Here is an 11,664-nt window from a genome sequence, read left to right on the forward strand (position 1 = left end):
GAAAGTGTCTTGTATCAAATGGAAAGAAATGGGGATTAGAAGAAAAAAGATAGGATATCTTGCCTTGAATAAAAAAAGATGAATGAGAAGGGAGAGAAGACCCAAGGACAAATTGCCCAAGGGCTGTACTTGGTGAGGTCCAATTAAGTATTGGACAGGCAATGGCCAGGCACCAGAGTCATCACAGATAGCGTAAACATCCTTGAACGGTGTATAGAGAGCCTTTTTAGCGAGACTGGGACACAGGGCACTACTCAACAGAACTTGTGTATCTCCAGCATTTTCATAAAATGTTTTGGAAAGAAAAAAACTAGTGTTATCCTTGGAAGGAATTGTGCAAAGAATCTTCAGTTCTTCTATATGTTTTGAATTATCTGGAAAGATTTGAACAGGCAGAAACCACCTGTTTCATTTATGTTATTTTCCCACAACTGTTAGCTCTAAATCTGGCTGCTCAGCAAATCTAAACTTTTAAAAATATTGAGAGTAAAAAGGGCTTCATAAAGATAATTTTTATCACTATCTGTTGTGGAGGGTAAAGAGTTAAAGTTGACTACATCATTTACAACTGACCATAAGCGAAACTGAAAAATGGTTTGCAGAAACTTGTTCTGATCTACAAGTAGGGAGCAAAACAAACTGGCCTGGGCAGATAAGCACGTTCAGTAATGTAGAGACTTCCTGAATCCCTGGCACACAGTGAATCTTTGTAATGCAGGTTTTTTGAAGGAAGTTGGGTATGTTTCCTATTATTTGAGAGGCAAAACACCTTAAACACACATGTTCAAAACAATTCTTCTTGGGATAACTGTAGTTTGCATGTATCAGTGGTGCATAAGTACTTGTTGGGCACAAACCAGCAAAACTTTGAGGGTATGTGTAAAACATTAACAAAGTTAGATAACACATTTGGTATTGCCACTGAGTTCCTTGAGGCAGGATGTATGTAGTAAAACTCCCACAGATTGGAATGCAGACTGCAGGTTAGCAGCTGGTAAAGGAGGAAATTTTGGCAAGAAAGAATTCAAGCAGCATTTCACTGAAAATATATGATTATGTGACAGGTCAGCAGAAGTTGTGTGCCTATGTACATATGTATGCATCTGTGTGTGTAAAATATGCAGTATTTTCTAAAACCTTGGGAAGAGAGGGATAAAACCTTTTAAAAGGTCAATGGGGTCTTGACTTTTTAATATTAGTAGACTTTTCATGCACAATTGGCAATACTAACAGCTCAGCTTTTATTTATACCCATAGGAGTTAGTTAAATATATAGCACCGCTGACTACAGGTTTTATGTACTCTGATACTAAAATATGAATGAAGACAACCTAAAACAATAACTTTGGTTCCTTCACATGCTTTGCAGAGGATAACTCAAGATTTTTTTTCTCTCTGTTTATTCATGAGTTCCATTCACCAAAGACCCAGGGTTGAGATTTTAAGGGACATCACCAAGAAAACAGAATAGATATGAACAAAAAAGAAACTCATTCAAACTAGTCAGAGGACTGGGCTGTATAAATAGCTCCAAGAGTCATCTATACTGATAGACAGTGTGGTTGCTGAGTGCTGCCCCAGTAAGGGTGACACATGTTCAAACATTTCATACACATTCATGCTGCAGGCTTAAACATGACTGTCAGATGGCACAAGCCACATTCATACCGGAGCACAATAATTCCAAATTTCTCATAGCCTCGTCAGTTAGAGTCTTTAGGTACTCCTCCAAGGGTGGACTCATTTGAACCATGAGTGAAACATGAATAGATAAAAGGTCTCATCTATTACTTAGTTTAGTCACACTGATACTTCTGTGTTTGTTGGCCACCACATAAAATATCCTGGACACCATTTCTGCAGCAGGGCATATCGGACCATGACAAACTTGCTCACCTAGTGCCCCTTTAAAAGATTAATGATAATTAGAAAGAATATTATTTCATCCTATTTCAAGGCCTTTAGGTTCACCTTGCACTGCAACAGTGGCCACATAATTGCGTGCATGATACCTGCGTATTTAGGACTCCAAAATCTTTGCAGTAGGCTGGGGCAATGCTCTAGTGTGTGAAGGCTCTTGCCTCCTCACTGTTGTTGATGCTGTTCACCTTCAGTTGCCACGCAATGCCTCAAAGCTGGACCCATAAAAAAGGCAGACTTCTGGGTGGATTGTATGGACTTTTCTGTCCCCACATGTCTAAGGCCACACATCCTGCAGCCATAGCACACAGCTCTAGGGGAAGAGGAAGCTACTACTCTGGTAGTATAATGCCAGGTGATTATCAGTGCTGCTTAGCTTCAGGCAGGTATTGGGACTCAGTAGGTGACACCACACGCTTCCCAACCTTCCCATGTCCTACACTCCCGTCAGTGAAGGTCTCACTGCTTGGCCTGTGTCCTCCATCGACACCTCCCAAGCCTCTGCCGATAGGGTGCTCTCACAGCTGAGGGTACTAGTCTGCCTCTGAATGTACAGGGAGCAGGAGAAAGACATCAGATCATGGCACTTTGATTTGGGGAGTGAAAAATTAAAAAGAGGTTAAACTAAGGACATTTTTAACCAGCATTGGCCAGTATATTAGCAAATAAAACAAAGGAGCTACTGATTCATTACTGTGTACAATATTTAACCATTGGTATGCTACCTGGAAGAAGTTTGGTCTAACCTTGCTAGACAGTTCCCAGGTATGTGGGCATTAGTCCCACTCTGAGCAGAAGCCTTGTCAAGATGACTATCAGAAGCCAACAGATGCCACAGATGTTTTGGGGCATAGCATGTGCCAGAACTATATTCAATGGGCAGCTTGGATGTAGCCACCCTGTTTCAAAGTGAAAGATAGCCCCCACATTGCTCTTGGCCTGCTTTATTTAGTAGTACAGATGTAGCCCTTGAAGCAAGAAAATGGATATATGTTGTAAAGTGCAAAAAAACTTGCTCAGTTCTTAAACACAAGCAAGCACTACTGAACTGGTGTGAACAGACTGCTTCCAAGGACTTAGCTACAAGGCGTGGATCATCCAGGCTGTATGTACAGCTCTGGGAGGTGCTCTTTGCTGTTCCACCCGTGGTTTTCTGAAAGTGCCAAGAAAGTCTTCCAAAACCAAGACAGTGCGGTCAGGAAATTTAGCTTTAAAAAGGGCATCATGTAGGATCCAGACAAACTGGCTCTAAAAGTGTCTGAATATGACATAAAATGAAAAATGAGCCTCATTGCAGGAAGAACCATTTTGTAATACTTGAAGTAATCATAATTACCATAATGAGGCACTTATTAAAAAGCTGCCAGTAAGCAGGGTTGTAATATCAGCAGACTCAGAAAGTAACACTAAAACATTATGCTATGGCTATGGCTGGTAATAATTAAAATGTTAGATTTTCCTTGAGAAGGCAAGAAAGGTAGCAAAGAGAGGGAAAATCCAAAAAGAAGACAACAGTCTGTTTGGGCCCCTCTGTGATCCTGTTTCTTACGGTAGCATCACAGGGCCTTATGTATAAGTAGAACTCAAATCTCCTGCCTCAAGGTGTTACAATTTAAAGGAATTTTTTAAAGATAGCTATAGAGGGACAAAATTAGGGGAAGCAAAAACACATGATCTCAGTGCGTCAGCTCCAGCACATTACTTAGGAGAGCAACTTCTCACAAAGGCTGGGTAGTTTTTTATCCTTTTTATGTGGCCTGTACCCAGGACAGGACTGGCATCTGCTGTGGGTAAGAGGTTATTCAATAGATATCCACTATCAGTTAAGAAGCACTTTCCAAGCAACCGCTCCCCTAGGTCTTGTACTTAGCATGTCTCAGGCCCTACAGATTTTTTTCCTCTTCAGCATTAGTGAGCAGCTCCGACTGTAACCCAAAGCTTTTCAACAAATCTGCTTTTGCTTTTGTGAAGGATAAATCCTTCAGTTTACAAGAACTTGCTAAAGCATGTGACTAGGATCCTTGTCACTTGATCATGAGTGTGCTCTCTGTTTGAAAAAGTATTTTGGCTGAAATTTCTTGCCCTTCATTTAATATTGAGTCTTGGCCTCTTGGGCAGAGATTACTTCTGGCCAAGTGGCAGGTAGGCTCCAACATGTGACTCACCCAAGACACATGGGTGGTGTCTGTGGGTGCCAGCAAGGCTTCCAAGACTTTACCCAAACCCCCATGTCCCCTGGGGTGTCTGTGGAGGAGCTCAGAGAGAGGGCAGCTTGAAGAGCCTCATGCTCTGCACATAAAACCCCCTTCCTCCCAGTTACCCTGCTGCTGCAGCACAGCTCGTTTTTTTGCAGACAGCAGCAGCTCTTGCCTCACACGCCGGGAGCAGACCACCCACACAGGTCGGACTGAGGGGACTTGCTTCCCAGCTCAGCCCCTTCACCCCACGCAGACGCAGCTCAGGACGTCAGGTGCTCTGGGCCAGCCCTCTCCGCAAGGGAGGTCGTGGCTTGGTGCTTGTCGGTTTGTGGTGGAATCACCCGGTCCACTGTGGGACTGAGCTCTGCCTTGGCGAAGCTCTCAGCCGCTACCACCCAGCCGCGCAGATGCCAGGCAGGGAACTGGACACAGGCCGGGAACTGGACACAGGCGTGAACCAGTGCTGCGAGCACCTCCTAGGGCGGTTTTGCCGCCTCTTCCCCAGCGCTGCTCTCTGGAGACAGCCAGGCGGAGTCACCCTGATGACAGTACTGATTTTCACTGGTATGGAGGGAATCGCGTAGGAGAACCCTGCCACATCCATTTTATAATTTGCTGTCTTTAACGAAATTAGGTAATTATAGGTAAAGGTACCTGCTATGGCATCACTGCATTTCTTGTTAAACAGGCATCTACTAAATATTATTTATGAGTCTGTCGTTTAGGTAAAGAGAAAAAAAATCTTGTAAACACGACGTTTCCCATTCGAAAAAGTAAAAAACCACGCAACAACCGTCGCCCCCGGGATTTCTGCCGAGGGAGGGCCGGGAGGCGCCTGCTGCTCGCGGAGATCTTCCCGTTTGCAGCGGGGACGGTGTCACTCCCGCCGGCGACCTCGCCCGGCCCGGCCCGGCGGGCTCCTGCGCCAGGACCCCGCTGCCGCCACGCCGGATTCACGGCGAGTGGCGACGACGCTCCGGGGCGCCGCTAAGACCTGCAAGCAGTGCGCAAGCCCTTCGGGGGCGGCACCACGGCAGCGGAGCGCCGCGCCGGCGGTTACCAACCCGCCGAGCGCGCCGGCCCCCTTGTAAACAGCCGGGACAGCCCGCGAGCTGAGGCGGCACCCCCCGCCCCGCCCCGGTGGTGCCGGCCGCCGCCCCCCCACGGCGCATGCCGATGGTGCGCGCCACTGGCCGGCACGCGGGGGCGGGGCTGCGCAGGCGCGGCGGGGCGAGCGGCGCGGCCAGTCGTGGGTGCGCGAAGGGCGGTGGCAGCGACGCGGGGGCCCCGCAGCCGGGACGGGCCGGTGCGGGCCGCCATCCCGGGCGGCGCGGCACAAGCGAGGTCTGTGAGCCGGGGCCGCCCCTGGGGGTGTGCGGGGGGCGGCCGGCGGGGAGCGCTGGGCCTGCGGGGCGGCGGCGATGCCGCGACCGGGCCTCTCCCCCTGCCTCTTCTGTGCTGGGGGCTGCTGCGAGCAGCGGGCGGGGCGGGCGGGTCCCGGCAGCGCCGAGGGCCGGGGCGCTTCGCGGCGGTGGTCGCTGTGCGGTGGGGCAGGGGGCGTCTCGTCCCAAGCAGCTGCTGGCGCTCGAGTGTTTTCCTATCATCCTGGCCCCTGTCCTTCGCCCGTGCGGTCGTTGTCCTTAAGCTACGTTGTGTTCAGGGATTTTCAGCTAACTTGAGGCACTGACTGCTGGTCTGATCAGTTAATTACAGTAATGCTGTTAATAATGCATATTAATGTTACTTGTCTGCATTCCACGCTCTTCTGACATTTTTGGAATGTATTTTCTGTTGGGAAGTGGTCTGGTGTTCAGGAATTGATTGCAAAGCCTTGTTTTGAGATGCAATTCTGAAAACCTTTTTTTGTAAGTGGTCCCACTTACTGGAATAAGGTTTTGCTGGTTTATGCCCCAGATTTGGCTTTGAGATTCTGAATTCCACCAAAAGCTATAGGAAGTAATGGAAAATCAATGAGGGAAAAACTTCTGTAGCTGGGGAGGAAAAGAATAGTGATTAGTGACTGCACACTGCTGTTGAAATGAGGCTCGTGCAGAGGAAAAAAAAAGCTTGTTTCTAGAATGTTTTTTCCTCTTTTTTGCTTTCCTGCTTTGTCCTCTTGCTTTTCTTTCAGTGTGTTAATTTGTACTGATAGAGATTTTGCATGCTAATTGTTAATCATGTTGCTTAAGATTTTAGATAGACATTTGTCCTTGGAATGAGTGTTGCTAAGGGAAACAGGACCAAACTCTTAGCTGTAGTGTGAGTGAGTTCTCTGTAGTTCAGGAGCTATGTATACGGGTAACCTTTTTTTTTTCTTTTTTCCATAAGACTCATATATTTTTTTGTCCTTGTTCCAGATGGAAGAGTTCATGGTTTCTGGTTTGCATAATAGCAGAGACTGAGTAGGCATAAAGGAGACTAGCGTGTGGGTGAGAAGTGTCAAGCCCCTTGCAAGGCTTTGTACTATAACAAAGAAGAAATGAATCCTATGAATGATGAAACAGTGCTCGGCTCCATATTTGACTGGGACTATCTGTTATGGGAAGTTCGGCTGACATTTCTAGCTGTTGGGTTTTTAATCTACCTGGGAGTTTTTCTTCTGTCTCACTGGCTGTCTTCATGGATAAGTACCACTTATCGTGCCTTGCATGCGAAGGAGAAGGTGTTTTGGAATATGGCGGTCACACGTGGTGTGTTTGGAGTTCAGAGCTGTGTTGCTGGTTTATGGGCTTTGCTCATAGATCCCGTTTTTCATGCTGACAAAGTATATTCGCAGCAAAAGTGGAGCTGGTGTAACTGTTTAATAGCTGCTGGGTTTTTTTTGCTTGAAAATGTAGCTGTTCACTTGTCCAACATTGTTTTTAGAACATTTGATGTGTTCTTAGTAGTTCATCATTCCCTTGCTTTTGGTGGCTTGGCTGGTCTAGTAATTAATGTAAAATCTGGACATTATCTACCTTTGATGGGAATGTTGCTGGAGATGAGTACTCCCTCAACCTGCATTTCCTGGATGCTTTTAAAGGTAAGAATTTGATAATTTTCAAATTATGTTTGTAACAGTTTTTATGCCTCTCACTTGTGCATAGAAAATCTTTGTGGTTTTGTCTAGTTTTGCAGCAAGACTGTACTCATCTGATACCCATGTTGCTAGAATACCTGCTTTTGTCCTGATGATACTCCTGCAGGCCTGTGTATAGGTTTCTGTGTGATGCTGTATGCATGTGGGTGGCTTACATTCATTCTGAACTGGGGATGCTGCACACATGTGGAATATCATAGCTCTGCATGAAAAATGCCTGAGAGCCTGTGTGTGTAAAAGCTGGATATTTGCATTAGTTCTAGAGAGTGTTCACTTCCATATCTTGAACTAACAATCTCACTTCCGCATGCTTTCTGTTCTTGTTTTTTTAGGCTGGCTGCGCTAATACCTTCTTCTGGAAGGCAAACCAGTGGGTAATGATCCACCTGTTTCACTGCCGCATGATTCTTACTTATCACATGTGGTGGGTGTGTATTGCCAACTGGAATTATGTGATGGAAAATCTGGGACTTCTTCATTTTATTGTTTTATTTTCGGGATTATTTGCAGTCACACTAATACTTAACCCGTACTGGACATACAAAAAAACTCAGCAGCTTCTCAGCCCAACTGACTGGAACTTTGAAAATAAAGCAGTGGAAAATGGAAAATTAAATGGTGATGCATATCAAAAGAAGAGGATATAACACTGAAACGACTGTCTCCTAAGATAATAGTAGAATGCTGCAGAAGAATACAACGCAAAGTAATTCTTTGTCCATGAACAGAAGCATTTGCAAGAAGCTCGTTAACACAATGATTCCTTGCTGTTAGTATTCTATGCATCAGAAGTATTTAAAAGCATTGTCTGTATTTAATATATACATACACATGAGATCCTTAACATCTTAGTTAAGGATTATGCCAGCAGTTTTTTCAGGTTGGGCAGTATTTCATGATTTAGCAATGACAGCCTCTCTAATGGTGTCTTTTGTCTTAACACTTTCATGTGGCTTTATAGTTAATTTGTCTATTAAGCTTAACTTCCATCAAGTTTAGCATGAATCCCATGGAGATACTGATGCTGATTATGTTAGGAAGCTTTTTAAAATCATTTATGACCCAAGTTAGGTATGCATAGGTACCTAGTTCCTGTGTGCCATTAAATCATTCTGAGTGGTTGAACTGGTTATGTTACAGAAAGCAGTTGTAGCTGGGCTTTTGTTGATGGTTTTTTTCTGTTTAAGTGCACTTGAGGAAAAGGAAGATGATCATTAGAGCATTTGCTGTCAGGGTGAGATACAGTTTCTAAGTTGCCCTCAGACTGGGAGGAGTTCGTATCTACCACAAATGTTCATGTGGTAAGGAGTGGGGATGCAGACCTTTATTATGCTGGTGGGCTAGCTAGGTAATCATAATGGTTCTTTCTGGATTGGAAATCTGTGAAATCTAGGAGTTAATGATAAAACTTTTGGCTCTGTTTCATCCTTGAAAGGCTTGCTGGTTGATGGGTGAAAATATTCTTATTGTTGGTCCCAGGTGGACAGTCATGCAGTTCATTCCACTAGCGCCCCTGTTATGGTTCTTCTTTTGTTTTGGAAATCCTGTTACAGAGGCTTTTAGAATCTGGGGTGACTCCTCTTTAGAGGAAAACTCATGTAATGTCACTTAGAAGTTCAGTTGTTCTTTTAGTATTTTTATTTTACTTTGGAGAACATATGAAGTGAGGCAAACAATCCTTTGCACTTTATCTACCACAGCTCTAAACTTTTCCTTGACCTAGGGAACAGAGTTGTTTTCTAGATAGGGGCTTGGCAAATTATGGTGGATGTTCTCCCACAAACGGTGTTGGTCTGGTCGTTCCTGGCTGAAATTTTCTGTTGAAAGATCATGATAAGAAAGAGTGACACCTGGTGGCAAGAGAGTGTCGTAAAGATATTGGTTCTAATGCACTAAATTAGTGATATAAACAGCCCATCATCTGAAACTTTCTTTTTTATAAAATGGCATGACTGCTACATAGTTAATAAATTTATTTTCCAAAGTAAAGCAAGTCTTGAGCAAGTAAAGTCTTGAGCAAGCCCTGTGAAGAATTTTAGGTCAAGGCACATATTAACTAGAGGCTTTGTGTATTGATCTGTGGTAGGAGATACCATTTTAACTGTGTGGAAAACACTGCATTTGGTGTAAATAAGCCCATTTTATTTATTTTGGTTGTGGGTGTGTTTGATTTTTTTCAGAATAAATGCGTGAAAATAGTGGTCATGTTACTGTGTTCCCTAATTCTTTGCTTGAGTATAGAGGAAGAGTTGCCCTGTAAGGGAGAGAAAACTTTTTGCCATTAGGTCACAAATTGATAGCCAAATCATGTTGAGAGTGACAAAGTGGTGATTATCTGAAATCTGATCATTCAGAATTAGGCTGAGAAGGTCATAGTAATTTTACATAGTCACACTCTCTAATACCCTGCAGATATTTGGTACAGAACATTTAATTTTGTGTGGCCTTCTTATTTCCAGGCAGGAGAAAATGAGGTCACACTATTTTGGCATTATGGTCTGTGTGGATGCTGTCCTGTAGAAAAAAGGTTCTCCAAAGCTGGGAATCGCGTACTTCTCCTGAGGAGTTGTATGTGAGGGAATAATATCAAAAGTGCTTTAGAAGAAAGCAGAGGATAAATTCCTGAGAAACAGTTCCCAAATATGTCATCCACATGCATATCTCAGAGAATCCAAACCCCACTTCCATGAATTCCAGAGGGGAAAGGTGGAGGGTAAGTCACCAGGTATCAAGATGATGATACAGTCTATGCAACTTAGAATTTAAAGGTCTGGATTCAATGGAACAAGGTAATAGTAATAGAAATTCTAGCTGGAGCATTACAAAGAATCCTAACATAAAATGGAAACATCAGAACAGAAATAAGTTTGGGCCAAGTATGGAATTTTTTTGGTGGCTGCCTAAAGGAGGTGAAGTTTGCATGTGCTGAAGTAAAACAGTTGGAAGGTTTGGGGTGAGTAAATTTGGGGCTGAAAAAAGAGATTGTGTGGTCTGAGCAGACAGATGGATAGTTATCTCAATGGCACCAGACATCTAAGATTTTTTTTTTGGCATTATTAATTTACAATGTTCTTCTTAAGTGGATTTTAAAACTTGCATTAAAGGTGTTTTTGATCAGAACATGGCTTTTTTTTAATGTTTATCTTAGTGTGAGTTGTTTCAGGTAAAGATCATTATGATATATCTCTAAAACCTTTTCATGTCTTAGTATTTAATGAGAAATAGCTAACAGCACCTGTTAACCCAAGCAGCATATGCTGGAACAAGAGAACTATCCAATAAAGCAAATAACAGTATTTATTTTCTATTTATGTTAATTTGGGCAGAGAGGGGATTTTACAGTCCAGCTAGAAATACAACAGGACATAAAAATACAGGCAACCTTTCTTCTTCATCCTGATGGTCCGACTTTGGAGTTACCAGTTCTGTTATGCTAAACCTGTTTTTCTACTCCATTTTTTTGTTCCATGACTTTTTGTTGTTCCTTTCAGGAATCAGTTTATGATTGTTGGTGATTCTGTCTCATTGCTCTTAAACAAGATTGAAAAGCTCTCTGAGGGTTGTTGTCTAATTACTCTTAAAACTGACTACTGCATTTCAACCCAACCTAGACTAGGCATAATTTGTTTATAAACTTTGATAACGTGAAAGTAATCCCAGTCTTGTTGGGCTTCTATTATAAGAGTTCATCCACAATCTAAGGGAGAAAAATTCACCATCAACTTCAGTGACAGCTGGATCAGGTCACAGCATGTGCTGCTGCCATGTTTTGGAAAACTTTTGCATCATATGTTTTTGGGTGAATTTTTTGATTGTCTAGGTGATTCTTAAAGACTTCATTGTGCTTTCTTGCTGAGCAGGCTTACTTAAATGCTGCTTGTATCACCTTTCTTGCTGATGCTTCATGTACATTTTTTTTTCTTTTTTAACTAATCCAAAATACCCTAGGCAGGCATCTGGTTCTAATTGTCTTCATAGAGCATTCCTAAATCATGGTGTTTGCATTCACCCTCAATTTTGTCCAGTGTCTTCTGGTTTTTTGGGTTTTTTTCCCAAAACTTACTCCAGTCATTCATTCATTCCATTCATCCTCTCTCTCTGTCTCTCTCGTCTCTCTCTCTCTCTTTTTAATATCTACTCTTACCTATGGTACTAGTCATGATTTTGCAGCAGTCACATTACTACAATGATGCCTTTGTCTAATTGCTCCCTGCATGCACTTTTGCGCCCTTCTGTTAAATATCTGTGTCCAAATCTTTCCATCTTTTTTTCCTGATAACACTGTTAAAATATTAGGCATCATGTACAGTTGTAACAGACACCTCTCAACCTCAGGAAGACTCCCACTTGAAGTGAATTTAGAGACATTAATGAACTAATAAATTCGGTTCTTTTCCTTGTACAATGTAACATTTGTTAAATGGATCTTTACATTGTGTGCATAAATAAATATAATTTATTGAATAA

At 43.1% G+C, this 11,664-nt stretch overlaps 1 protein-coding gene across 1 annotated transcript; it reads left to right on the forward strand.

Annotated features, from left to right (window-relative positions):
• Nucleotides 1-5,307: 5,307 nt before the first annotated feature.
• CLN8 (CLN8 transmembrane ER and ERGIC protein) lies at nucleotides 5,308-11,664 on the forward strand. Its single transcript, XM_026101866.2, has 3 exons — nucleotides 5,308-5,462; nucleotides 6,476-7,140; nucleotides 7,530-11,664. Exons 2-3 carry the CDS (start codon nucleotides 6,598-6,600, stop codon nucleotides 7,842-7,844), a joined length of 858 nt encoding a protein of 285 aa, XP_025957651.1. The 5' UTR covers nucleotides 5,308-5,462; nucleotides 6,476-6,597; the 3' UTR covers nucleotides 7,845-11,664.

Source organism: Dromaius novaehollandiae, chromosome 3 (genome assembly GCF_036370855.1).
Source record: "Dromaius novaehollandiae isolate bDroNov1 chromosome 3, bDroNov1.hap1, whole genome shotgun sequence".
Classification (NCBI taxonomy): Eukaryota; Metazoa; Chordata; class Aves; order Casuariiformes; family Dromaiidae; genus Dromaius; species Dromaius novaehollandiae.